Below are 27506 nucleotides of genomic sequence, written 5' to 3'. Positions count from 1 at the left end.
TTGCTTGCCCTTAAGATTTAGTAGGGTAAAAATAACATTCTCCTGTAGGAAGCTGAGCAAATGCTAAGTAGGTCTTCTGATTGTGGCTGGAAGTAAAAGCCATGATTCCCATTTACAGGTTTCCCTCTGCCATCAGAGTCACCCCTTGCCACAGCTGTAGCTACTTCCACTCTCAGCAAAAGCAGGTATTGCCCAGGCTGTGAGCAGCAAGACACCTGCTGGCTGTGCTAAAGCCTGTTATTTCAGCCTGGTGTAGAAACACCTTCTTGTCTTAAAAGCCTCACTGCTGCAATGTAATAAGTAATGAATCAAAGCCAGAAAAAAACTTGTTCTGAGCATTTTAACTTGATTTGCCTCCTGGAGTTGGGTAAATGGCTGTAGACACACAGCAGTGTGCTCAGGAAGCCACAGTGAGTGGAGCCTGAAAGCTCTAGATTACATTTTGACCCAAACAGGAAAATTATCTCAGTTGTGTAGCAATGAATTCTCCTCATTTGCTGAGACAATTCTATCACAACCATAGGAAAAGAAAACCCTAGGACAAGCAGGTGGATAAACCTCCAGAGAGCCTGTGGAGATGCCGTGAGCACCTTGGCTTCCAGAGCTGTTAGAACAGCTGGCAGTGCCTAAGGAAGACACAGCACCCAGGCTGTGCAGGCACTGAGGAAAAAGAGTTTGAATATTCCTGCCCCAGAGTCAGTAAGAGGGGTGAAAGAGAGATCCCTTCCTCTGCTTTGGCACTGTTTATTCAGAGCAGAACACTTTAAAGCTATCCTTCTCCCTCATCAGCCTTTTGGGAAAACAATGACTAAATGCTGGCTTTGAGGAAGCAGTGCCTGGCTTATCTCATCTCTGCACCTCCTAGTACAGCCTCTTCTTCCAGGCTGTGCCTCAGTTTTCTGGAACAAGGAGCCTCCCAGTGCATGGCTGAGTGGCCACAGGTCCTGTCTGAGCCTGCATGAGCATTCCTGCCATTGGAACACAAGCGACAGAGGTTGGGAACCAGGAGCCCTCTGTGGATGGTGCAGGGTGTGTATCACTGTGGCTGCATCCCAAACCTCTGACCTGGATAAAGCCAGGAGTCCCTGGCTGGCACAGCTGGAGTGGTGGAGCAGCAGGGAGCAGCCAGGTGGGCGATGCCTCAGCAGGTAACTCTTTCCCACAAGTAAACTTTAGGATTGTTGGGAGGACAAGACTATGACAATCCAGCTGGTCTCAGACATACAACGTGCAGGTCCCTGGTGCCAGGCTGTGTTCACCAAGTGCCAGCCCATAGGTGCATCCAGAGACATTCAGCTGGGCTGAGGACTGGCTGTGGTCTGGGCTTTGACCTAGTGGTACTTTTGTCATGCTTATCTCACTGTGGTGTGTACCTGACAGAGGTGGCACTGGGATCCAGGTGCCAGAGGAAGTCAGGAAAACTGGTTTCTGTTCTCATCTCTGCTACTCATTTGCTGTATATCCATGAGTAGTTAATTAAACCTCATCTTTCCACACTTTAGAGCTGTGATAATTACATTTATCTCTCTTTGTGAATAGCAAGGGCTTAGAGGCATTTGAATAAATGGCCTCAAAGAGCCAAGAGTTTTTATAATTAGTTATAATAATCTTGGTCCTCCCTGATTTTTAGAAGCTCTCCTATTCCAGTGACTCTGCTTCATAGACAAGGCAGAAAAAACTGGAGTATAATTACAGAGTGACTCCATATTCTGCTGTGGGCTCCTTGTGTTTATTTGGCTGAACCCAGCTCACCTCCAGCCTTCTTGTTACCTTGCACAGGTCCTAGGGGAGCTGTCAGTTTTGCAATGATATAACCACCACTGCAAAGTAAGTAGGATTTTTGTCATGCTGTGATGGTGATTAAAAAGCAGCATCATAGCTTTTAACTTCTGAAATAATACTGGAAATTACTAAGCTACAGGAATTCTGGCATTGCCTAAGTGACCTTTTTTCAGAACAAGGGAAGAAATAAGATCTTACTCTTCAAAGGTGTTTAGCAACTTGTTTTTTTTTCTTTAGGTGCCTAAATTTCAAATTAAATTGTGAGCTCTAATAAGCAAATACCTCAAGTACGGCTGATGTTTACAATGAGGAGCCACTCCAGGTTTCATGGGAGACTTCATTTATGGTGCCAATGGGGAAATCCCACCCCTTATGTTCTGAATGAACTTGTTTTACAGACTTGCAAGGTTCAGGGTTAATTTATTGCCTCAAGAATACTCTTGAGGGATTACAAAGTCTGAGGTAGAACTCACTCTTTTTGCTGCTAATAGATAGTAAAATGAGAGTAAGCTAAAACCTTTATATCAACTGCAATATTTAGTAAGTTGAACAGGAACAATCCTGGGCACTGGGAGATGATCAGTGCTGTTTAATTCCTTAGAAAAATGCCTGGTTTGACCCAGGCCAAGCAGCAGCCCCCCAGATGGAGCCTGAAATTGCCACTCCTGCAGGAGTTAGCATGGGGCACAGATCTTTGCTGTTTGCATGTGCCTGCTCAGTGCAGGAAGCTCAGGAAGTTTAAGGTGTGGACAAAAACCTATAGGATGAGCCCCACCAACCCTAAAAGCTCTGTCTTGCTTTTAGACATAAATAAAGGAGATACATAGCAGAAAGGGTTAATTGTACAGGTCAGATGTGCTGCTCCAGAACTTGAAAGCTCCAGAAGAAGAGGGAAGTATCTGCATTTGCAAATGTGTGTGACTCTGTGTGGGTGTGAGTGTAAACATGCACATTTAGAGGGAAAAATCTTTCAAGAAAATCACAGAATATCCACCACTTTTTTTTTACAAGGAAAAGAGATGCCAAGATCTTTGAACTAATTATTCTCTGTGAATCACTCTTGCAGTTAAAAGCCATACCAGCATTTCCAGAAAAACTTTCTGTTCGGTATATGTAAACAAATTTAAAGAAAACAAACAAACAGACAAGAAAATGTGAAGATAAAAGGCTTGAGATAATAAGATTAAAGATGTTAATTTGAGACTGTGGCTTCTACAGACTGACAGTGGTAGCTGAGTTCCTACAAAGGACTCCAGCTCTGCCCTGCCAGTCCCAGTCATTGTGAGCCTGTATCCCAGCAATGCTCTCCCCAAACCCACCTCATTGTGCAGCTTTGACTCAGAAAAGCACACAGGCACATGTTGAGGTGACAGGTTTAGAGTTTTAGGTTTGTGCATGTATTTAAGATCTTTGGGTCTGTGTTTAAATTCATAATTACAGGCAAGTGTCTGCACACGTGCTTTGAACTTGGGCAGGGATCCCCAAAGCATGCATGTCCCCCCAGCCCACTTCTCTCTGGGTCACTTCATTCCTCACCAAGGATGCCAACACTTCTCACCCCTGCCTCAAACCAAGACCTCAGTGTCCTCTGCCTGCACATCATCGTTGTTCCCCATGCAGAGCCCATGATTTTAAAGTCTTGAAATAATAAGCTTTCCAAAGGAGGTGAATCGTCTAAAGAACAGGTGGGGAAAAAAACAGGGCAGAAATTTTATGATGTGTTTGTTTTACTTTACACACTGGATTTACAGCTGATGAACTCACGGGGAGTCATCTATTGTTCTTATTCTGGCTGAATGGTTTTATTTGGAAAGGGAACCAGTGAATTAAAGCATTTGACTTTAATTATCTCACAGTTTTTGGTGTTGTTAAAAAATGCCTATCAGTTTTAAGCCTGTATTTTCCAGGAAACCACTGGGTGAGTGTGTCTACAAGGAAAGCACGCTCATAGGATAGGCAATGACAACATCAGGAGTTGGAAGGCATGTCAGTATGATTCTTTCCCACTGGTATTCACATGCACCATGCTATTGTAAGTGTATTGCTGCACTTGCAATACTCTGCAAGAGATGGTGTCAGCCAGAACAAGAAGCCAAGAAACACACTATGTCTTTACAATTAAGCTTTTTTACCTAACAAGTGTTTATTCAGGTTCACTCCAATTGCTGAAAAAGATAAAAGATTCCCTGAAAAAGGTTCACATCTCCTGTGTGAGATACAGCCAGAGCAGATGAGGGAGAAAGGAAAAGCCTGTGCAATAATAGAGATGGGCTAAATGCATGGCAACAAAAACATTTCAGCCTGAGAAGCTGCTACTGGGTTCGTGGGCTGCCAGCGGGGCAACGTGCCAAAACGCTTCTGAAATGCGACTGCGGTTGCAGAGAGCAATAAGAAAACGTCTCACATGCCAGTGCAAACCTCTGCTATCCCAACAGAAAGCACAGAGGAAATGGGAATGCAAGCAGAAGCCTGCAAGACCAGCTCTCACTCCCTGACATACTTGTCACCCAGCGAGGTGCGAGACAGGAGGCGACAGAAGTGTGCTCACCCCCTGCTCATAAGTAGCGACAAATCCTGCCTGCAGTCTCTGTAGTTCTTCTGAAACTGTTGCTCCAAAGTGAAAATCTGGCCTGGTTATGTAAAGGCTTCTGCTGTGTCAGACCAGCTCTCTTCAGATGAAGCAGGACGTGACTGTGCCTCTGGCCAGAATGCCAGGGGTTTAATTACTGCCTCTGCCACCAACGTCCCACCAGCCTCACACCAGCCATGACATCAGCTGCAGAAATCTGCTCTGAGTCTCTAAAACCCAGCTGGGTTCACCCCAGCCATGACGTCAGCTGCTGAAATCTGCTCTGAGTCTGTAAAACCCAGCTGGGTACGTGCTGTCTCCCACCCCTTCCCCTGCCTGGGTGGATGCTGCATCTCCCTGGGCAGAGCTGCTCTCCCACGTGGTGTATATCCACAGTGCTAAGCAAGGAGGGAGAGCAACGGGCTGAAATAAAACCCTCACTGGAGAATACTAACTGCTTGGGTCTTCTACCCTTGTTTGGTTTCATGTTTTTCCCTTGCAGGTTTTCCTTGCTGCCTTAGCCTCGAAGAACTCCTCTATAACTGGCGCCCACACCAGCCAGCCATGCCTGAGAGGGAACCTTCTGAGGCAGAGCATTTCTGGCATATTTTCTGCTTGCCATCTGTCTGCAGGGAGCCATCCTCAGGGCAGGAGCCTTCTGTGACACAGGTGATATTCTGTTGGTCCCTATCAGATGATAAAGCTGTTATTAATTAAGACAGGATGAGCAGGGACTGGTGCTGTATATACACAGTGTGCACTGCACCCAGGTGAGTGGGAGGTAAGAATGGGAGTCTGGAGGGCTACTGAGAACCTCAGGGGTCAAACACAGGATTTATCTAGGCTGATGCTGGATATTTACACTGTAAGTGGCAGTTCTGGGCTCCCTTAAAACCCTGTGGAAAGAAATAAACAATTGTAGACCCCATGTTTCCACAGGAACCATGATGGCTCATTCCACCCTGAATTCCTGAGAGTCTCAGTGTCAAGCTGATGGTGCTGAAGTTGGACACCTGAAGATGGTGAGATGAGTCTGACTCCAACACACTTGACTTCTCACAGTTTTCCTTGCTGATATATTGAGAACATTTCTCAATTGGGTGGCCTTTGAGTGAAAAACAGTACCCATCTTATTTTTGTTTAGAGTTATAGTCAATGGCAGCACTGGCTTTTCCAACATATGAACAAAACCCATGGTCTTGCTAACATAATTTCCACTGATTCCCAGAACCCAGCATACATATGCATTTTTATGCTAGAAAAAACATACATACCTTTGCTAGAAAAGACTCCAATATTTGAATGTAATAAAACTGTCATTAAAATTAACTTCTTTTCCCAAGTAAAGCTCTTATGGAAAAAAAAATAAATCTAAAGGAGATGTACTCTCAGCAAAGAGGACTAGATACATATCCCTGTCAGAACACATGGAAGAAACTAGAACTAATATCACACAGACACTTCCATGCTGTAAAAGTCTGCCAGGTTAGGAAGTGGATTTACAGAGAGAAAAGCTTCCTAGTTATTCTCTGGCACAAATCAATGTCACAGAGCTGCTGTGATGGAATGGGAGCTTCATACAGCAGCACTGTTATTACATATTGATTCAGAGTGTCCTCAGGGTCTGTGCATTTAACTGGTGCACTACTTTCAGAATGGGTTTTGGTGTGTCCCATCATGCTGCATTCCTGCTTTTGGAAAGACCTGATGGAATGATGGAATTGTTTTCCATAAGGACACTGAAACCATGGCAGTTTCTGAAACAGGTGGCAGCAAACATGGGCACCTTAGGACCACCCACCCTGATAGGACACCAACTTGCTATTTGGGTCACGGTTCTGGGAAAATATGGCAACCTTGGCTTTGAAGGACAAATGGGAAGGTCAATTCTTCTGCAGATGGTTTGATCATTGAATGCCTTTGCCCTCCAGCTCCACTTGTTTAAATGCATAGCGCTTCTTTAGGGATAGGAGTGGCTGCTGACCTCGATATTTAATAATTAAACCTGATCATTGCAAAAAGGCAAAGCCATCGCTTTTTGACACAGATGATTTTGGGAAGGAGGACATTTGGGACATTCAGGTTGCCCTTGGAAAGCCCTCTGTCACCCTGGGAATTGCCCACCAGAGCTGAAACAGCAGAAGAAAGTCACATAAAAATGGGGAGATTAAGAAAAGGGAGTGATGTGGGGAAACTGGAAGAAGCAGGGAGAGACCTGGAGGAGGAAACAGCTGGAAAATATGCTTTATTTATTCTGTGGACAAACAGTGCAGCTCCTCCATCATTAAAAATTAATCACTCTGGGTGCTCTGGCCCAAGACTGACAAAGGGTTTAGGTGTGGTGACAGAAACTCCTCCACCTCCCTTCTGTGTGCTTGGATCCAGCAGGGAAATATCCAAACCCCAGCTACTCACCTACACCTTCAATATGAGGTACCATAATTGCTGGGTAATTGCAATTAATACCTAAAGTGGCCAAGATGAAACGCTAAGAAAATGCACCTCCTGCCTCCTCCAGGTGGATTTTGAATCCCACTGGTACATAGGAACAAAGGAGGATTGATCCTTGCTTTATCTCTCGTGTTGTCATGCCCAGATTTGGGCACTGTGACACTCACCAAAGGCAAGGCAGACACAGAAATGTCACCTTCAGTCTGAGATCAATCCAGCACATCCTGTCAAAGCACCCACGCTGGCTGGAGGGAAGGAAAGATGTCTTGGCTCATCTTGGCATCAGACCACTGGGCAGCCAATGAGGAATGACACAGAAGACACAGAAGAGATGGAGGAGGACCACCTAGCCCAGTAAAAAGAATATTCTTCTGGTAAGGTGTGAAGGAGAGGGATCTTCGGGTATCCCTCCCTGAGCATCATTTGTGCATGTTGTCCAAATAATTGTTTGTGAACAACAGCCTTGGTATTAAGGGAAGATTACTAAAGCACCTGGGGATATAAAATATTCAGTAGACAGCCAGTGGACTAGAAGCTAATGGGTGAGGGCCTTACCTTCCAGATAAAGCATCCTGCCAGGAGTAAGCAGATACACAGGGATCCCACCCACTGCAGCACCCACTGGAAGTGTCACTCACAGCACCTGGAAGGAGAAAAAAATATCTTTAGCAAACCTGCTTTCACTTGTAAATTCCCATTGATTTTGATGCTTCCTACAATATGAGTAGAGTGGGACAATCTCCCAAATTGTGTCTGTGTTTCAGAGGCAAATCCCTTTATGGAGAGCACTCCAAGATCTTCAATTAACTTATAGCCATATCACACCATGAAACTCATGCCACTCATCCAGCAGCTGTCATCTAGTCCTCAGAGAGCACAATGCTCTCTTCTGAGCCATTAGAAGCATTCCTAAAATACCAGGGGGATTCTTTAGTCTATGTGCCTTCAGTTTTTGGCCAGCAGACCTGTGCCTCCCATGGTCTACCTTTCACAGGTCTGTTAAAGTTAAGGAAACCAACTTCTTATCAGCAGGTTTCAATTTACCAGCCCACCCAGAGTATTTCCAGAGTTTACAAATTAAGACAGCTTACAACCTGCTGTGTTAGATCTTCCCATCAAAATTCCCATTGAACCTCTCCCTCTCTGGGTAACTAGATGTGAGAGGACCATGACCCAAGGGGGCATGGCTGCAGGCATGAAGAAGCCTTCTCACTCAAGTTATTCATCAAATGAATAACATGAATGAGTCTTACTGTGCTGTGAGCCTCCCAGGTCTCAAAGAAGTTGAAGCTACAGAGCTGAAAGTCCAATTTTGTCTCTCCCCTTGGGAAATATTCTCCCATAAGTGGTTACTGGACGAACATTGTGAACATCCTTATTGCACCACACTGTATCCAGTTCCAGAACTCTGTTACAGAATAGAAAATGTTAAATTTAAAATGTTAAAAGCCACAAATCTGCAGCATTAAAGTGCTGACTGATCAAGTAGTTCCATAGGATAAGGCAACCCCCAACTGCAATGCTGAGACAAACGTGCCTGTGTGTACATGCAAGGATGAGTTCTTTGTGACTCCACTGCCACAGTGATCGCAGACAACAGGAAGGCTCAAAAATTCTCAAGTACCCCAAATGCTTTGGGAAAACAGACAAAGCTGAGAAGCTAGACTCCCCCAGTACCCTTGGTGAGAGAAAGACAAGTGGAACCTCATTATTGTGACATCAAAGGCAGTGTCACTGTTCCTTCACTGCACTTGGGACTCAGCTGTCCTGATTAGGTGAGGACAGGTTTGTTCTCCTCTGCTCTCTCACCTCTGCCTGCAGTACAGGCTCAGGGGACTCTTGTCCTGCTTTGTCACTGACCTGCTAAGCCACTTTCTCTCTCAGCACCTCTGTTTCCTCATCTTTGAAATGAGGATTACGACCTCTGTGAGACACTTTGATGTCCACAGATGAAGTGTGCTGCAGCACATATGAGCATTCTCTCTATTTTAAATATACTAGGCAATATATTGCTGTGGGGCTTTTTTCTTTTGTTTAATTCATTTTGATTATTAAAAATGGAAATCAATGAACCACCCTAAAATATATGTGTATATATATATATATATATATATATATATATATATATATATATATATATAAAGGGAAACATTTTGGATCAGCTTTCTCTTTTGAAGATAATTATGGGAGAGAAAGCAATTTTGAAACAAAAGTGGCAAAGTGCAATGCTCAGAAACTGAGAGGCAGAATGTATTTGTCCGCCCCGCAGTTTACTGTTGCAATATTCCTCTTCCATTTTTTAAGTCACGTAGAAAACATTCTTCCTAGATAAATTATTTAGCCCTGAATTGCTGCAATGCACAGCAGGATGCCTGTAAGAGCAAAGTGCTGCTCATGGAGGGTACCTCACATGACCCAGACAGGAAGAGGAGTTCAGACTGCAACAAGTGCTGGGTGGGAATGCAGTACCTGAAACCCATGTGCACAGGCTGGGAAACCTGGCTGGATCAGCCCCTCAGTGCAGCTCCCAGCTCTCCTTTTCCTCACAGGAATGGCCTTGTTCCCAGCCTGGGCAGATGTGCTGACTGAATGGGGTCTTCTGAAGGCATTGTGGACGTTGTGAGTTTTACACTGTACCTGCAGATGTTTGGGACTCAGTCAGATGCTGGCTCTGCTCCTGATGCACCAAAACCAGCAAACCACTTTGGACAAACCAGTGGTGTGCAGGAAATCCAGCAGGGACTGCATTGCCCACATATGACTAAGTGCAGAATTTGCTCTGCATAGAACTAGGACTGCTGGGCCACCAATTAAAACGTAAAGATGAGATTCCCATGTTCCACATTTCATTTGCAGAAAGTACTTTAAAAGCAAGAATATTAAGGCAGTTTTTTTAAAATTACAGGTGAAGAATATTCCCTGCAGAGGTTTTAAAAATAGTGAACAGCCCTCACCCTGTCCTGCAGACAGTGAAAAGCTACAGGAAGCCTCTTCTGGACTGAGCAGTGTTATGGTATGTTTGGATACCTCATCTTCGCAGTACAAGGTACTTCATAAATTCAACTATATTTTATGAGCTCATTAGGAAAGCAAACAGGAAAACCTGGCAAATAAAGACTCAATCCCCTTTAAACATAGGAATCTAACATGTCATTTCACTCATTCACCACTTAATTCATTAGGTTTCCAACACCCAGGTTCTCTAATCCATAACAGCCCTTCCTGGCACCATGCCCTGTCTATGTCCTGCCCCCACTCTGAGCACGTAGCCCTGCTCTAAGGAGATCCCCTAAACTCACCAGGACATGGTCCTGGCCAGCCTGCTCCAGGGAATACACCTGGGACAGATGTTGGACCAGGAGACCTCCACAGGTCCCTTATGCTCTACACTTGGGTGGGATACTATGATTTGGTTTGTCTCCTAAGGCACCTCAACTCAGACCAGCTGTTAGGAAGAATGCTGGGACAAGGAATGATCTCAAACTCAATCCTCCTTCAGGATTCATCCCCAAACAATAGTTCCCCACTCCAGAAAATCCTGTGGCAACACATTCAGAAAAGACCATTTTATTGTGGACATCAACTCCTGGGGGGCCAGGAGTCACAGCCTTCAGCTGCTGAACACGAATCCACACCTGCAGCAACAGAGTCCCAGAACTCTGAGAAAACCAGAAGGCAGAAAGAGGCAGGATTTTGTTCCCTTTGGGAGAGCAGCCCCTCAGCAGAAAGGACCACTGGTGAGTTGTCACCTGGCACTGGCACCTGAGGACAGCAGAGCCAGGACTCTGTGCTCCCAGGCTCCCTGTCCTGCATGACAGGTTTTCTCCCAGCACTGCCAGGGAGCACATACCAGTGCTGCTGGTGGCTCCCCAGACCTCTCCATCTCCCTGACTGGCACCAGTGGGACTCCACTTTGCTCCCTTCCTCCTACACAAGTTCAATCTGCACATCCCTGTACCACAGCATAGCCAGAGGCAGCTGAAAGTTTCCCACTGTCACCTCTGCTGGCCTCCACCAGTTTCTCCAGGCTCCCAGCACTGGCTGGACTCCACTGGGAGAGAGAGGAGTAGGAGAAGGTGTGCAGAGATGCCTCTACAGCTTGGCTGGAGCACCAGCACTCAGTGACAGCCCAGAGCAGAGACTCCCACTGGCATGGAGGCAGCTCAGCTCCAGCTGGGTCACCCAGGCTCTCCTGGTTCCTTGTGGTGTCCTGTGCAGCAGGAATGGACATGGAGTGAGCTGAGCTCCAAGCCACCTCTTCTCTCTTGTCAGGCAACTCCTGCTGCAGCCACAGGGACCCCTCTCCCCAGCTGGGAGCTGTGTTCCCCATCCCACCTGTGCCTGGAGCATCCCCCAGCTTACCCCAATGGTATGTCCACCCACAGCTCTTTCTGCTGCAGAAACAGCCTCAGGCCCTGCTGACCCCAGAAGGAGAGCAGAGATGGGTCTTTGCACTCCTGGGGAAGGGCACAGTGGCAGAATAGAGGCGCTGTCCAAGCTCTGGCTCCCTCCTCTGCCCTCTGTGTGGCATGGGCACAGCTGGGAACCTCTCCTGCCTGCCTCTTAATGTGGGAAGCACGACTCACCTGACACTGGCAACGCAGGAGCCAGTGGGAAAGATGCAGGTAACAAATGTCTTGTCTTCATGGTGACCTCCCTGCTTTCCTTCCCCAGCCAGCTCATTCCTCCCACCTGGCACCCACAGCTGGTCCAGGGGACAAAGGGAGCTGTGGGTGCAGTTTGGTGCCCTGTTTGCTACAAGGAGGGGCAAGCAGTGAGCTGGAGGTGGCTTCCACTGTGTCTGACATGCATTCATGTACATACCCTCAGATCCTGGGGCAAACTTCAGTACACAGTCTTTAAAACTATTAGATATTTCTGATACCACATGTGCAGCAGTTCTGTGTGCAACCAGCCAACTCAGCCACCAGGACCACCTCCTTAAACACCACTTTACACAATCTGTTACTGGGAGCCTCAGAGAACAAACTTCTCCAGGGGATTCACACACAGCCAGAGCTCAAACCCTAAGGGCAAAACCCTCGACCGCAATGATTCAGGGGGCAACAAGAAGCAGTGAAGCCACATGAAATAAATGTCAAGAGAGGGTTGCTGCTCCTGGCCCTGGGTTCCCTCCTCCCTGCCCAGGGATGTGACAGCACGAGGCTGTGAAAGCACACAGGCTGCTGAACACTCCCTCCACTCTGTCCCTGCTGATAACTGTCACTTGTGTTTCCCACGGGTGAGCATGGGAGGACAGGTCCAGGGACACTCCACCAGAACACAGCAGTGGTTTCGCCTTGGTGCACGGTGCCAGAGGAACCTGCCCTCGGAACGCCTTGAAGCCACGCAGCAAGACGGCATGAACAACATCTCCTGCTCTGCTCTCCAGCCCCTGCCAAACCCCTGTAATTGGCAGTACCACCCTCTCCCAAGTCCTGCCTTGGACACCCTGCCCAGGGTAAATTTGTACCTGAAAAAAACCCTCTAACTGAGGATTTGTACTGGCAAAGCTACAAAGGTAAAAAAAAACCCCAAAACCACTGTGCAATCCAAATAATTGTTTATCAGCACTGCCATTCAGGTGTAATCCTGAAAGGAGCACTTCCTCTAACTGTTAAACACTTGGCTCCAACCACTGAATCACATGTATTCCCAAACATTCTCCTTTATTGTATTACTCAGCTTTTTCCGAGTCTTACAAAAACCAGGAGTGGGGTGCCTTGCCACCCAGAAACCAAAGGAAGCTTCCATGAAACCAGCAAACACCTCCCATCCTCTCAACATTGTCATTAAAAAAGCAAAACAAACCAGAGAGGTTCTACAAGTCAGCCTATAAACCCAGGCATGAGGAGAGTAATGTCAGTGGTAATGGGGCAAGAAAGGCAGGGTAATTATACCACACCAAATTTGCAATCGTACTGCATTCCTTGCCAGTGAAGGCCAGCTAAGAATTAGATACACCTTTTTAAATCATCAAAGGGAGTGGCTGCAAGATACAAGGTGCTGGGATTAAGATGAAGTTCTGGGTTTGCCAGTTCTCAGCAATGGCTTTGGTGGCTGGGCATGTCATTAATTGCTCCCAAATGGTGTTCACACCATGCCACTTCTTTTTAATCTTTACATGATTCTCTGCATTTCAAGAGTCCCAGGCTCTCACTGAGCAAAAGGCTGTACGAACCCAGAAATGAAAGACAATACCTGTCCACAAGGTTTTTTGCACTTGGCCAACGAGACAAGTTTAGTAGCTTGTACTTCAGCACCATTTCAGTGGTGCACAAATATTTATGTTGCCCTAGCTACTACCACAAGGTCTGCAAGCTCAGGCCCTCAAGCAGGATAACTCAAGAGCTTCCCTGCCAAGAAAGCTGTTAAAAATACTGATTGGGGGCTATTTTGTACAGGATTTTACAAGCACTACATGGGTGAAGGAACAGATTTGGCTCAGATGTCTACATTTTCAGAAGAACAAGCAGAGGAGCTTAGGTGCAGCACTCACCCTGCAGCTGTTTGCAGAGGGGGATTTCCTGGGAAGCTGGGTCCCAAGGAAGCTCCTCCGTGGGTGAGAAACATGGTGGAATCCTGCTCCATGGACTGCTGGGCAATGCAGGAAATCTTCTGCTGGAGAACACCTCCCTACAGGAGTGACCATCCCACAGGCAGGACAGCAGCACACCGAGGCAGAGCTCCTCTCTGGTTGCCTCACACTGTTCATGGTATACAGAGAAAGATTTTGGTGTCCTCCTGGACTGTTTCAGGCTATGAGGATAACACGGCACAGAAACACAGAGGCACAGGCCACCAGAGCTTTAAAATCTTATGAATGTCCTTTTCCATCAAAATTTAATAGTGCGGGTTGTTCCAGTCAGTCCATGGCCAACAAAACAAATGCTGCATTTGTGCTAGTTTTGGGAAAACATGCCAAAAAGACAAGCACAAGGCAAAGCAGCTAGCCAAAGGGACAAGTCTTGTTATTTAATTGTTTTGAAATGAAAAAGTTCATTTAAAAGCAGCTACAAAATAGATACATAATGATGGCCTCTCCCTTCATAAAACATCGTTCTTTGGCACAAACAACTGGCTGGCCTGATTTTATGTCCAATGAATTTAATTTTATCCAACAAAGTGTCTCTCTGTACAGCAGAGAAGACAAAGGGTTCTGAAAAGAGCTTTTTGGATAACATGTAACACCATACAACTAAATTAAAAAAAAAAAAAAAAAAAAGCTTAGGATGATTTCTGTTCTCTCTTCGGCCAACAGAAAAAGATAACATAATGCAGTTGGCATCATCATCACGGTGAGGTGAGCAGCATACAGGAGGTGAAACACATCAAGCTAATTCCAGTTCCACTTTGTGGTAAACTTGTGAATGCACTCACCTGACCACTGTAAAGCCAGCTGTTTCTCATGTGTGATGGGTTCATGTTACTGCACTATTTACAAATTCATTCTCCAGCAAGATGCTTTTCCATGTGGTGATGAGACATTCAGGGTTTTGGCAAGAAGAAAACAGTCCAGTGGTTCTCCCATGCCAAGACCTGGGCCACAGGGATGCTCGCTGCCTCTTGCCCAGCTGTGCTGGTACACCCTGAAGGAGCCATGACTTCAGTACGTGACTTCCAAACATGAGCTTCTATGAGCCATCTCCAACTGGGCATCCAGAGAGGAAAACATGCCCAAATTAGTGGGCACTACTGAAAAAATAGCCACAGCTAAACACTTGCACAATCTGTTCTTTACACTCAGTACCTCTCGATTTCCCAAATGGCATCACCTACTGATTGCAGGTGTTTCCCAACAGACACCATCATATTGAAACCCTAAATATTGCAGTGACTTTGCTTCCCCCACTCCACTTTACCCAATGTAATTAACCCTGACAGTGCCTCAGAGGAAGGAAGGACGAGGACACTCACCAACCCAGCCCAGTGTGCAAGCAAGAGCCACAAAAAGCCCAGTCCCTGTGTGAGCTCCTGCAGAGCACAGGCCAATTCCAGTTGCTGTGTCACGTTCCTAAGGGGATGCTCATGCCATCAAATCCCAAGCGACAAGAAAGCCTTCCTCAATTCCCAAGACCTTGAACTCATCAAAAGGACCATGACAGCGCGTTCGGCGGGGCGGGTCACCCCTGCTGTGGTCCAGGTGAGGCACGAGCAGGGCCGGTGGTGGCCGAGCTGCCGCAGAGTGGGGCACCCGCAGAAGGGACACCCGCAGAAGGGACACCCGCAGAGGGCACACCGCAGAGGGCACACCGCAGAAGGGACACCCGCAGAGGGACAACGCAGAGGGCACACCGCAGAGGGGACACCGCAGAGGGGACACCCGCAGAGGGCACACCGCAGAGGGCACACCGCAGAGGGCACACCGCAGAGGGCACACCGCAGAAGGGACACCCGCAGAGGGGACACCGCAGAGGGGACACCCGCAGAGGGACACCGCAGAGGGGACACCCGCAGAAGGGACACCCGCAGAGGGCACACCGCAGAGGGCACACCGCAGAGGGCACACCGCAGAGGGCACACCGCAGAGGGCACACTACAGAAGGGATACCGCAGAGGGCACACCGCAGAGGGCACACCGCAGAAGGGACACCCGCAGAGGGCACACCACAGTGGGGACACCACAGAGGGCACACCGCAGAGGGCACACCGCAGAGGGCACACCGCAGAAGGACACCCCAGAAAGGACACCCCAGAAAGGACACCCGCAGAAGGGACACCCGCAGAGGGCACACCGCAGAGGGCACACCGCAGAGGGACACCCGCAGAGGGCACACCACAGAGGGCACACTGCAGAAGGGACACCCGCAGAGGGCACACCGCAGAAGGGACACAGGCAGAGGGACACCCGCAGAGGGACACCCGCAGAGGGCACACCGCAGAGAGCACACCGCAGAGAGCACACCGCAGAGAGGGACACCACAGAGAGGGACACCCGCAGAGGGCACACCGCAGAGGGACACCGCAGAAGGACACCCCAGAAAGGACACCCGCAGAAGGCACACCGCAGAGGGCACACCGCAGAAGGGATACCGCAGAGGGCACACCGCAGAAGGGACACCCGCAGAGGGACACCACAGAGGGCACACACACCGCAGAGGGCACACCGCAGAGGGCACACACACCGCAGAGGGCACACCGCAGACCCCGCCGCGTTGCACACCCGCGGCCACGGCGTGTCAGCGGGAGCTCACGGGCACGGCCCGGCTTATGCAATGCCCGCAGCTCGCCGGAGGCTGCGGGCACGGCGGGCCCGGGGCAGCACCGGCCGGCACGGAGTCACTCCCGCACCTCGGGGCTCTGCCCACCGACCCCGCTCGGGGCCTCACCCCCTGAGGGCTCCCCACGGAGGGGAGAGGCGTGGAGGCTCATTTCGGAGCAGCGTCCCACCCAACACCTCTGGAGGAAGGGAGCCACCCAGGACGCCCGGCTCGGCACATTCTCTTCGCCGAGGCGTGCGAGCCCGGACAGAAAGGCGATCCCTGACACGACGGGCGCGGGGCTGCTGCGGCCCCTCCCCCGGCAGCCATCACCTGCAGGCGCCAGGTGAGGGCCCGGCGGGGCCGCGCTCTGCCCGCCCGCTGAGGGCCGGCCCCGCCGCGGGGCTGCGAGCGGAGCAGGGCGGCAGCCCCCGCCCCGCCCTGCCCGGCTCCCCTCGGGCCGAGGGCTGGGCTCCCCGCCGGGCGAGGCAGTGCCAGCCGGCCACCTCCCCTCCTCCTCCTCCTCCTCCTCCTCCTCCTCCTCCTCCTCGCCTGCCTACTTCTGCAGCGGCTCCGCTCCGGCTCGGCCGCTACCCCTCCGCCGCCGGGGCCGCCACAGAGCCCCCTCCCTCCCTCCATCCCTCCCTCCCTCCCTCTCCCCCGCCCTGTCCCCAGCGCCGCCGCTTCCACAAGATGGCGGGGACCGTGGCGGAGCGGGACGCGCTGGTGAGTGCGGCCGTGGCACCGGGACGGGGCCGGGACGGGGCCGGGACGGGGCCGGGACGGGGCCGGGCGCCGGGCAGGGCTCCCGCGGAGCGGGGCGGGCTGGGGGCTCCGCCGGCCCTGCCTCAGCGCTCTCCTTCTCACCTGCAGAAAATAGAGGACGGGCATTTAAACAACTCGCTGGGATCTCCGGTGCAGGCTGATGTGTACTTCCCTCGCCTGGTAAATCACCTTTCTTCGGTTTTTTTTTTGTTTGTTTGTTTTTGTTTTTTTTGTTTTTTTTTTGGTGGTCTGTTTTATTTTGTCAATGCCTTTACTGTCCCCCGCCCCCGCTCAGCTCCGGCCGCTGGTGATGCCGAGCTGACCCTCACCACCTTCCGCCCGTCCTTTCCAGATCGTCCCCTTCTGCGGGCACATCAAAGGAGGAATGAGGCCGGGAAAGAAGATCTTGGTCATGGGCATAGTGGACCTCAACCCCGAGAGGTAACACCTGCACAGGACTGCCGGTGCTGGGGAGGGGGCGAAGCGGGGCGGCCACCCGCACGTACACACACACACATCCGCACGGATCCCTGCTTTCTGGAAAGGATTATTTTTATCATTTTAAATATAGCATGCTGGTTTCTCCTTTGACCCATAGAGGGGGCATTTCTTCAAGGGATTCCGTTTTCACTGGGGAGTGAAGCATATCAAGCATATATATCTGCATATATGTACAAATATATGCCCAACGCCTTGCACACACACACATATGTACTCCATAACCATGTTGTTGTCCCTGTTGAGCTTTCAGAGAGCTCTGAATGAGCTGAGCTGTCTTCCAGCCTGTGCCACTATATGGCTATAATAAGCTGAGAAATAAGACTGGTGGCATTTGGGGCTTGTTTGCTTTTTTTTCTGGCTGAATGAGAGCTGTTCTGTTTGTGTTGCAGCTTTGGCATCAGTCTGACTTGTGGGGAGTCAGAAGATCCTCCTGCGGATGTAGCCATAGAACTGAAAGCTGTGTTTACAGAGAGACAGTTTGTCAGAAACTCTTGTGTAGCCGGAGAATGGGGGGAAGAGCAGTCGTCTATTCCTTACTTTCCATTTATACCGGACCAGCCTTTTAGGGTGAGTACCAGGATGGCAGTGGCTTGCACCATGTCTGATAAAGTGTCATTTGACACGAGTCGCAGCAGAACCTGACGTGCCTTTCATGAAATCACAGTGCAGCCGGCACTGCTCCGGTTGAGACACCAGTTGCTGGTTTGTTTGTATCCATCGAGTTGCGTGGAGATCCCGCTGCTACGTGCAGCTGCAGGCGGCTCAGATGGGGCTGTGAGCACCTCACCTGGGCGCTATGACAGGGTTGTAATACTGTGTGATGGAGCGCAACTTCCTGAGCTTAGTTTTATAACCATAAATTAAGAGGTACCTCTATGTCATTAGAGCATTACAAGTTATTACTGGAGAATGTTAATGTTCAGTGGGGCTGCTGTAAATATTGATGGGTTTTTTAATGGACATACTGTTTGCAATTTAGTGCAGCTAATAAGGATCATGTTCATCCTTTGTCCCCAGGGATGTTACGTTAAGGTTGACCGTAGCTCTTCGTGTTAGCAGATTAAACAGCTAAGCAATAGTGGCATTCTTTTCTGAACCCTGGGATTAAACCTTCCATCAAACTTAAATCTGTAGTCACTTGAAAACAGTGTACATGGAAGTGCTGTGGTGCTGTGGATGGACTGGGTTGACCTAGAAGCAGATTCCCATCTGTAGTGTTTATGGTTATGTGAAGATGTCTTTGCAAATCAGCACTAACAAAGTATGCAGCTGCAGAGGGCTGCTTCCCTCTCACTACATTGAGGAAAAAAGGCTGCATGCCTTTTCCATGCAGCTGACCCAGAAAACCCCTCCTCCTCCCTGTCCCTCTTACAAAACCTCACTGGCCCCTCTGCTAAATGCCAGTACTATGACCAGCTGCCAAACTCTCTTAATCCTTCTTGCCCCCAAGATAATCTCCCCCAGCCCCAAAAGCTCACCATCTCCCCAGATGCTTGATGTTAAGAGGGTGTTTACATGACTGGTTTTGCTGCAAATTGGTTGCGCTCTACTTGCTTCTACAAACTCACCCTCCCATCAGAACTGGCAACACCCTTTGGTGGTGTGGGAAATGCACTTGAAAAGGCTTGGAGGCTGGGTCCTGCTGCATCTGAAAGGGTTCCACTGCCTTCTGCACTGGGTGGTGACTGGGCCCTCAGACAAGCCAGACAAATTACCCAGAGCAAGTTTTGTGCATGTCCCACTAATGAGACGATGTTAGAGGACAGCAATATTGCACATCTATCATGGGAGACAGTAGAAGGGGAGTTATTTTTCCTTTTTTTCCTCCTTTTTTTCCCAAATTCCCAAACAGAATTGAGGCTCCCAATTGACTTTGTACCTTTGATGGTCTCCATCTCAGTGAATAAATTAAGACTATTAAGTGTTCTTGCCAATTACCTGTGATCCAGTCCAATTAGCACCGTGGCGTGGCCGCGGGTGACGTGAAAAGCGGACCGTGAGCAGTGCTAACCATATCTTTTACATAACAAGGCCTCAGGCAGGCTCTGTTGCAGTGACACAGGAGCTCCATGGCTGCACAGCCTCTTCCTTGGTACCTGGTGCACTACCAGGGATCCAGGAGTTCCAGCTCTCCTGGGCTGCCTGCTGCCACTTCTCCTGGTGCAGTGTGCTTTAAGTCGCTTGGGCTTTGGCACAGTCAGTTTGTCACAGCCCTGTTCCCATTTTTATACGCTGTAATAGCAGCAGAGTCAAGTGTCTGGTAGCAGCACTTCACTCTGGACTTCCAGCTTCTGGAAATGACCCAAGATTTACATGTGGCTTCCCTGGAGATTTTCTCCTTAGTGTGTCTAGACCTGGAGGTCTCCAAAAGCCTGTATAAGTGCATGTTTTGTGTCCTCATGTCCCAGCTTCCTGCTGGGGCAGCTCCAGCAAAGCTTAACAACAGGACACCCTCTCAAGCCACCCCAAACATCAGGAATCTCCCAACGTGTCCAAGCTTGTTCAGCTCCAGGCTTTGTTGCTTTTCCAGAGCATTTCTGCTGGTCTCTCAGGAAGAGGGATGAGCTGTGTCCTTCCCTGATTCTGTTAGTGCCTCCTGAGAATGGTCTAGCTGAATTCCCAGCAATCCTGCACTGCATTTCCTTCACTGCAGCCCCAGGATGGAGTCTAGTCTGACAGGGACTGTCTGCAGCCTCAGGAGTGAAGGGGTTTTAGTTCTGCAGCAGCTGTGTGTGTGTGGGAGGGGAGAACAAACTTAATATCCCCTTTCTGTGTTTACTCCCTTCCAGTAAATTAAAAGTAGTGTGGAAAGCATTGCAGAGGGAGCTGCCTCCTTATGCAGGAAAAGAAAAAAAAAACAACAAACCACCACCAAAACCAACAAGTAGTCTGTAGTCTTTCCTGCCTGGTTCAAACTGAAACCGCCACACAAGGAATGCAAGGTTTGGGTTGGAGGTTAAATTTCCTCCTGCTGTGATTAGCAGTTTGAGTCTGTTTCTGGCATTATTCCAGGACACAAAACCTCCCAGTAGCCAGTGGACTGGGTTGCAGTGTGCTTACTGCTAGGACAGCATGAGATTTGAGATTGGATGAATGTCCTTGTGCGGTAAGAGCAGATCCATCAGAGTGTAACTGGTGTCAAGGGGGCAAACTGGTCTCACCTGTGTCTCTTGTGTGGCACATTGTAGCACAATGTGCAGCTGCACCAGTGCTCTTTGTGTGCTGTAAAACAACTCCCCAGTTACCCTGTGAGCAACATGCTTCAACATTTTATCTTTTGCAGGTTGAGATACTTTGCGAGCATCCCCGTTTTAGAATATTTGTGGACGGACATCAACTCTTTGATTTTTACCACCGTATTGAAACACTGTCAGCAATTGACACGATAAAGATAAATGGAGATCTTCAGCTTACAAAACTGGGCTGAGCTTGTTAGGACTGCAGATTCCAAACCAGCTCAGGTGCCGTGGTCCGTTGGGAGCAGCGACAGCCGGCTCTGGACACAGCTGTGGTAGGAAGGCTGCCCTGTTCCTTTTCCGCATGCAGTTCTTCACTCCTGTGCCGATGAACCGGGCTGTGTTTTATCCTAATGAAGAGCACTGTTGGTTTATAGACATTGAGCCGTTTTTCTTGGATCAAAATAGCCCACCTGTGCTGGATAATCAAATTGGAATGGATTCAGAAAGACTTGCAGTCCCGTTTCAAATCTCACAGAAAAGGCAATCTCTGCAATGCAGCGCTAAAACCGGTTACTGAACAGTAGTGACGACAAAAACAAGTTTATCTTTTGCAAATATTGTTTCTGCACTGAAGTGGAGTAGTGTAGCACAACATAGGGCCATGTGCTGACGTCCTTACCCAGGGCCTGAGCCTGGTTCCATGGAAATCAATGGCAAAACTCCCACTCACTTTAATGGGGTACAATCAAACTGTCTAGTCCTTAGTCAAGCACAATTCCCACTGATTTCTATGGCATTTTTGCACAAACCTTGGGGCCTGTCCTTCTGCTGGTGTAAATCAGCATTACTTCCATAACTCTTAGTGGAATTTTGCTGATTGCCCCCAGCTGCTGGTTTGGCCCAAGGACTGTGCAAAAACTGACTGAGGGTGTGTGGACACAGCCTGTGTATTTTAGTCAGGGTATTTGCATAGAATGTAGATTGTTATGAGTTTTTGCACAACGTATTGTTAATACAATTTTTAAAACTTATCTGTAGTTTATTTATTTATACTCATTGTATGTATTATTAGTAAAAACGAACAATCTTAAGATTAAGAACAGCAAAGTGTAAACATTTTGAATGTACAAAATGTCTTAGGTTCTTCGGGTAAACTTTACATATCCTTCTTGAAAAACCATGTTTCCTATTGCACATTTAGTTACATTTTAATGGAGCCCTCTAGGCCCTGGGAAAACGTGGGCATGGTAGTTGGTGGGGGGGAATTCTGCATATTCACTAGAATCTGTTTTTCAGGGCTTACTAACTTTGCTGCACAGGATAGGTTTGAGTGGAAGTCGATCCATTTAAAAAATTTAAACAGCAAAACTAAATTTACTGTGCTTTCATAACCTGAGAAAAAGTTAAATTTGGCAATCTCTTCATTCAGAAAGGGAACCAGCTTCTTTCCAAGGGAGATTCTTTACACTTGTTTGAGAACATATTTGGCCTTTGATATGACAATTAAAACTTGTCTAGACAGCCAAGTTATAATGCTTGAAAATCAGCTACGGCACATGAATAATAACTTTTCAAGTAGCTTTTTAAATAGTAGGTATAGCTGTATAAACACAGTCATTGTGCTACACTATAAATGAACACAGCCACTTTTTTTGACTTCCTTAGGTCTAAATACACTTTTTTCCTTGGCTACTCACAGTGGACTTTAATGGGTCTTTCTGAGTAGTTGTAATCATGATATAAACATACATTTAGGCAATTTTGAGAACACATAATATAGGGACTAAAAAACAGACTACAAAAACATCTTCTGTAGCAGAGTATATAAGAAAAAACAAAAAAAGTATCTTACAAATGGAACTATGTTAAACCTGCAATAAAAGTGTGGTTTAAAGCAACCAGAACTGGAATATCCAAAGTTAAGGGTAGAATGCCAATGCAAAGCCTCATTTTGTGCTAATTTGGCCTGCAGTTAAGAAGCCTTAGACTTGCAAGCTGAAATTCCAACTGTGGCTCTAGTCCAAAGCCTGTTGAGGTCAATCAGAGTCCTCTGAGCATAGAAGCCTGATTCTTACTTCTTGCAAGTGCAAATCTGTTTGTAAAGAGGTGGGGTTGCTGCTGCTGCTGCAGATGAATTAAGAATCAGGCTACCACCTGTAGCCTGTAAAATACAAGTTAAAATTTTAATTTTTAGCCTTAACATTTGACGTTCCCTGACTTTTCTTCCTACTCCCAAAAGAAAAGAGAACCTGTTGTTTTCCAGATGAACTTTTTGTCTGGTGTGTGGCTTTTAAGCTGTACATCAGATTCTATTTGTATTCCAGATTGAACTGAAATGTTCCTGTCTCGCTCTGTTTTTACTCTTTTACATGATGCATAATGACTGTGTCATTTTCCATTGTATAAAGAATGCTGACAGTGTTTCGGTACAAAATATATTCTTAAAAATGATTATAATAAAAATCCAAGGGAAAGGTGCTTCTACATGAGGTATTTTGGATTTTTCTCCAGCTTGGAAATTCCCAATGGTTCCAAAGCGGATGCAGGCAGGGGATGAATTCTGTTTGGAGAGAAATTTAGCAGCCTCTGTGCCTAGTGCTTTCTCCAGCTGGACATCCAAAGCCAGGTTTGCTGATGCAGGGCCAGTGGGAAATGTAAGTAGCACCATGACCCTACAGTAGCACAAACCCAAAGGGAATCTCCCTGCCAGCCCACCAGCAGAGATTCCCTCTCCATGCCTTTACTGTAGCCTGGAAAAAGCATTTTGGCTGCCTTGGATTTTCACAGCCCCCACGCGTTCTCTCTCCCGCGGGGGCCTGGCGCAGCACGGTGCCTATGCCAGGGATGCCAAGGTGAGCTCAGTGCAGTGTCAGGGGCATCTCTGCTGGAGCCAGGGCCTGGTGTTCCTGCCTTGCTCCTGTTCCCACCCGCTGTGCTGGGCACTCCCATTTGTTCCTGCTCCAGGAGTTTGCTCTCTGGGGAAAATGCTCTTTTGACCCCAATTCTGGTTTTGCCTTTGCATAACTCCACCACCTGCCCTGTTGTGGTTTCTGAGGCAAGCTTCAAGGCAAGAATGGTTGTGAATCCTCTTCTGATGGGTTATGGCTTGGCTGAGAGCTCAAGAAAGGGCAGAAAGTCACAGTTGTAAGAAAGCTTACACATCTATCTGTCTATCACCTGATTGGAAGCCTCTGTATTTTTCTTTTGCTCTTGGCACAACCAGGCGTTGGCAGGCGAAAAAAGGATGATGTCTGTGTAATCAAGGGCTGTTCCACTCGTGCTTGACTTACACTGGCTGATCATGTTAAAATGCAACTGCAGAACACTTGCACATGCAGTGTAAATCATAGAAAACTGAGGCCTTAATTGTTTCTATTTAGTTGGACTTTGGGTCAAATCCAAATGTTTCAAATGGGAGACTGCACTGCAAAATTTATACCTGAATTTTTCATTCTCCACAATTTAGGGATTATTCATATCTTAGTTTTGGATGTAAGCCCTAGTAGACATGAAATAAAGACTATGTCCAGATTAGGCCAGGTTTATAAAATGCTTTTCAGTAGGGAGAAGGAGTCTGTGAGCCTCTTGGAAGCTGCAATTCTTCAGGACTTCAGGAGTGAATGAACCAGCTTTGAAATCTTATGCTAAAATTTACTAGCTGAATATTTCTGTGGTTTCCTCTGAATGAGGAAGTTGATTCTGCAATGAAAGAAGTCTTGAATGGGTAAAACCCATGTGGAGCAGAAACACTCAGCATAGCTTTATTTTTTGAAAGAAGAAAAAGAAAATAATACAACTAACAAAAAAAAATCACAACCAAATTATTTAATTATGTTTGGGATTGGCTGTGATAAAGCTGATTTGATTAAGAAAAAAAACAAAACTAGGTTATTGCCTGCTCAGAAAGAGCCTTGAAATATTTCAGTGTCATGTGAGGTAGTCTGTCTAAACATATTTCACACAAACGCTTTTTCACAGGCAACTTGTTAAAACTGTTACAAAATACCTTCTTTTTGTGTCACAATTAGAAGTGTTTGCCCCACCTTGAAAGAACATTTTGTACTAAATATTCTTATGTTGTGTATGAGAACTTGCACTAGCATATTATATTCTCCCTCCCCTCCCTGGCTACTTTGAGCAGAAACAGGCGTTAATATTGCTAAACCGGTTGAATGTGACATGTGCTTGAGGCCTAGCATCTTTCTCAAGGGCTGCTTTTCTCAAACAGCCTGAAAAACAAAGGCAGAGCCTTAATCACCATTCTGCTGTGACAGCTTTCCACCCTTGCCACTCTCCTGCTGCGAGGCTGAGGCTGAAGGCCAGAGATTTCCCACAGCGCAAGGAGCAGCGCTGAGATTTTTATCTTTGGCTTTGGAACTGTTGAGTGTGGAGGAAACGAGGCCAGAGTGGCCACAGCGCTCTCCAGCTTGGTAGTGAGCATAATGTGCTGTATTCCTGAGAGAGCAGGACTTCAGAGGGCATTTCCAGGGCCAGACAAGGGCACAGGCTCTGGAGATGCAGGGCAGCTTCCCAGGGATGGGCTTTTCCCCACATTTTTAGCTGCCATCCTACCAGGACCTGTGGCAAAAAAAAAAAAAAAAAAAAACAGCATTGCTTACAAGCTTGGACAGCGTGGACTGGTTCATGTTCCTACTTGCCTGATGTAAAAGAAGGTCCCAAATAAATAACAGGAGAGTGTAGGAGTAGCCACACCACTAAGGTGTTTTTTCCCCCATAGACATTCAAGCAGGATATCTGATGTGGGACTCATTTGGCCTCCTATTCACAGGAGATGCTCCCCGCAGAGAGCTCCAGCACTTTTTTCTGCACTGAGGGTGCACAGAGACCTTTCCAAGCAGAAAACTGCAGAACAACAATTCTGCTGAGCTGGTCAGCAACCTCCCAGCAGCCCTGGAGTTGGTGTGACAACGTAAGGAGCAAAAGTCAGGGGCTGAAGGCAGCCTCAAATGACTGCTGTGATAAGCACAGAAGTAAGGAAGAAAAGCTTACACCAGTGTAGGAACAGCAAGTGACCTGGTGAGGGGTTTTGTAATCGTGGTATTGTTCTGATTTTCTCACATGGATCACAAAGCACACGGGTGAAAGTCACTTTGCAATGAATGGCGTGCAGCGTTAGAAGCAAGGCCAACCCAAACAGGGAGAAAAAAAAATACGAGCTGCAGACGCCCTATCTGGCTTTGATACACCCTCCCAGCTCCTCCCAGCAATCACTGCTGCAATGAACATGGACAATTACTGCAACAAGGAGATTCAGCAGCATGTGCAAGATCAAAATAATAAACTCCTATTTGCCACAGGTCCTCCCTAGCTCCTGTTGCTAGGCCTCTCCATCCGTCTGTCAACAAATAGCTATGTCCTTCTGCTGTTAAAATCCATGTCAAAAATCCCTTTGACTTTCATGGAAATAGGTCCCTAAGAAAAGAGTTATTTCTAGCTCTCACTCTCCAGTTATTTTCAGCTGGGGCATACTCTAAAACTGAGTTTATTTTTAAGTGTGAATAGAGGACTATTTCTGACTGCATTATACATTGGATAGAGTCAACAGGAAGCACAGCCTCTCTGTGCTGCAGGAACACTGGTTTCACAGTTCGCTGGTGAAATGTCTTGTATTCATTAGCTTCTGATTTTAAAAAGTGAGAGTGTGCACAAAACGCCCGGGCAATAACAGTAATATGTATCATTCACCACAGATCTATTTTTATGTGTTGTGCTGGTTTCATAATGAACTTTTAATAACAATAAAACATGAAATCTTCACTAGGTTGTTCTGTCTTTTATCTGAACTATCAATACTCATTGCATACCCTCTTGACTTCCTTAACTTCTGGCTTTTTTATCTCCTGCCTGTTTTTCAGACTCTTCCCCTGGTTAGACTGTAGTGTGGAACTTTAGTATGGGATGTGCAGCTTTGGTAGCAGCTTGTGCAAAACTGCTTTACGGTTTAAAATCCCCATGCAGAACGATGAAATAACATCATTAGAGGGAAGAACAGCTTGCTGACTCTTGCAAGACTCCTGGAGAGATCCCTGGGCAGTGTAAGCCTCAGGAGTTAACAGTGGCACAGGTCACTGATGTGCCCGGGGTTAAATGGCAGTGTAACTCACACATGTGTTTCACCTCACTCTGGTGGGGCTGGATCCATAGCTGAGTGCTACAGGGTGAGTAAAAACACCACACCAGCTCCAGAGGTACATTGTTATGAGATTCAGTGTTTCCCTTTTTGGCATCACCTTAAGAAATGTTCACATTGGCCTGACTGAGTGCAAGAGGAAACTTTCAGGTCCCAGCTTCTCTCAGTTAATGTTATTGGAAAAACTCTGCGTGACCCAAGTGGGAAAAGGGTTGTGCCCTACAGCCTCTTGTGGCTGTAAAACACAGGGGAGGTTTTCTGGGGGAAACCTCAAACTTCAAACAGTACTAAAGCAGCAGATGAACAGGATTTGAATGCAGCTAGTTCTGTGGTTTTTCTCCCAATAAAATGACTGATTCAGATGCTGCACAGGAAGTTCATCCTAGCTCTAAGCCATAAATATTAATCCGTGGCCATCCCTGCTCAAAGCCAGATAGAGGCTGGCCCTTTGCCTACTGCACACAACCCTTAAGAAGGGATATGTTGACATCTGGAGATTCTGAGATAAAACATGGCATTTGGTAAGCTCAGTGCAAACAGAAATGGGTGTCAATGGTATAAAAGCATCATCTTGTGCCTACCAGACAGCAGAAACACAGCACCTACAGACGTGCCTGGAGGGATATAGATTAAATTTCACCACTTGCATGGGCTAACTCCTACAGAGGCCCTTGGCAGGCTCTGGTTGGACCTGTAATATTGAACTGCAGGCATGTTTTGGGGGGAAGAGAGGACACCTGATGTGGCAAGAGCCATGTGTACTTCTGTTCAGATCTGTACTACAGACACCTTACAGCTGGGCCTTATTTTGGTGGAGCTCTGAGCTTCAAGAGAAGCCACTTCATGCTGAGGGATTTACTCACAGGAATACCACCAATACAACTCTTTGCTAGCACTTGATTTTATTT

The 27506-nt window shown here is 47.5% G+C and overlaps 2 protein-coding genes across 10 annotated transcripts in view; one reads left to right on the top strand and one right to left on the bottom strand.

Moving 5' to 3' along the window:
• LOC110484903 (uncharacterized) overlaps positions 1 to 15044 on the bottom strand; it is a 34270-nt gene extending 19226 nt beyond the window's left edge. For 3 of the 9 annotated variants that reach the window (XM_085576136.1, XM_085576134.1, XM_085576137.1), the window contains exons 1-2: positions 13302 to 15044; positions 7358 to 8210 (exon numbers count right to left, since the gene is read on the bottom strand). The gene's annotated coding sequence lies outside the window, so the exon portion shown is untranslated. The remainder of the gene's footprint in view (positions 1 to 7357; positions 8211 to 13301) is intronic. The other 6 variants (XM_085576132.1, XM_085576128.1, XM_085576129.1 and 3 more) reach the window with 5 other exon arrangements.
• A 1398-nt stretch (positions 15045 to 16442) lies between these two features.
• Positions 16443 to 26225, top strand: LGALSL (galectin like). Its single transcript, XM_021555846.2, has 5 exons — positions 16443 to 16728; positions 16876 to 16947; positions 17120 to 17208; positions 17658 to 17835; positions 20552 to 26225. The coding sequence occupies exons 1-5, from the start codon at positions 16696 to 16698 to the stop codon at positions 20693 to 20695; spliced, it is 516 nt and encodes a 171-aa protein (XP_021411521.1). The 5' UTR covers positions 16443 to 16695; the 3' UTR covers positions 20696 to 26225.
• Positions 26226 to 27506: the final 1281 nt, after the last annotated feature.

Source organism: Lonchura striata, chromosome 3 (genome assembly GCF_050655825.1).
Source record: "Lonchura striata isolate lonStrDom1 chromosome 3, ASM5065582v1, whole genome shotgun sequence".
NCBI lineage: Eukaryota > Metazoa > Chordata > Aves > Passeriformes > Estrildidae > Lonchura > Lonchura striata.
Note: the sequence above shows the minus strand (reverse complement) of the source record. Positions and strands in the feature narration are given on the sequence as shown.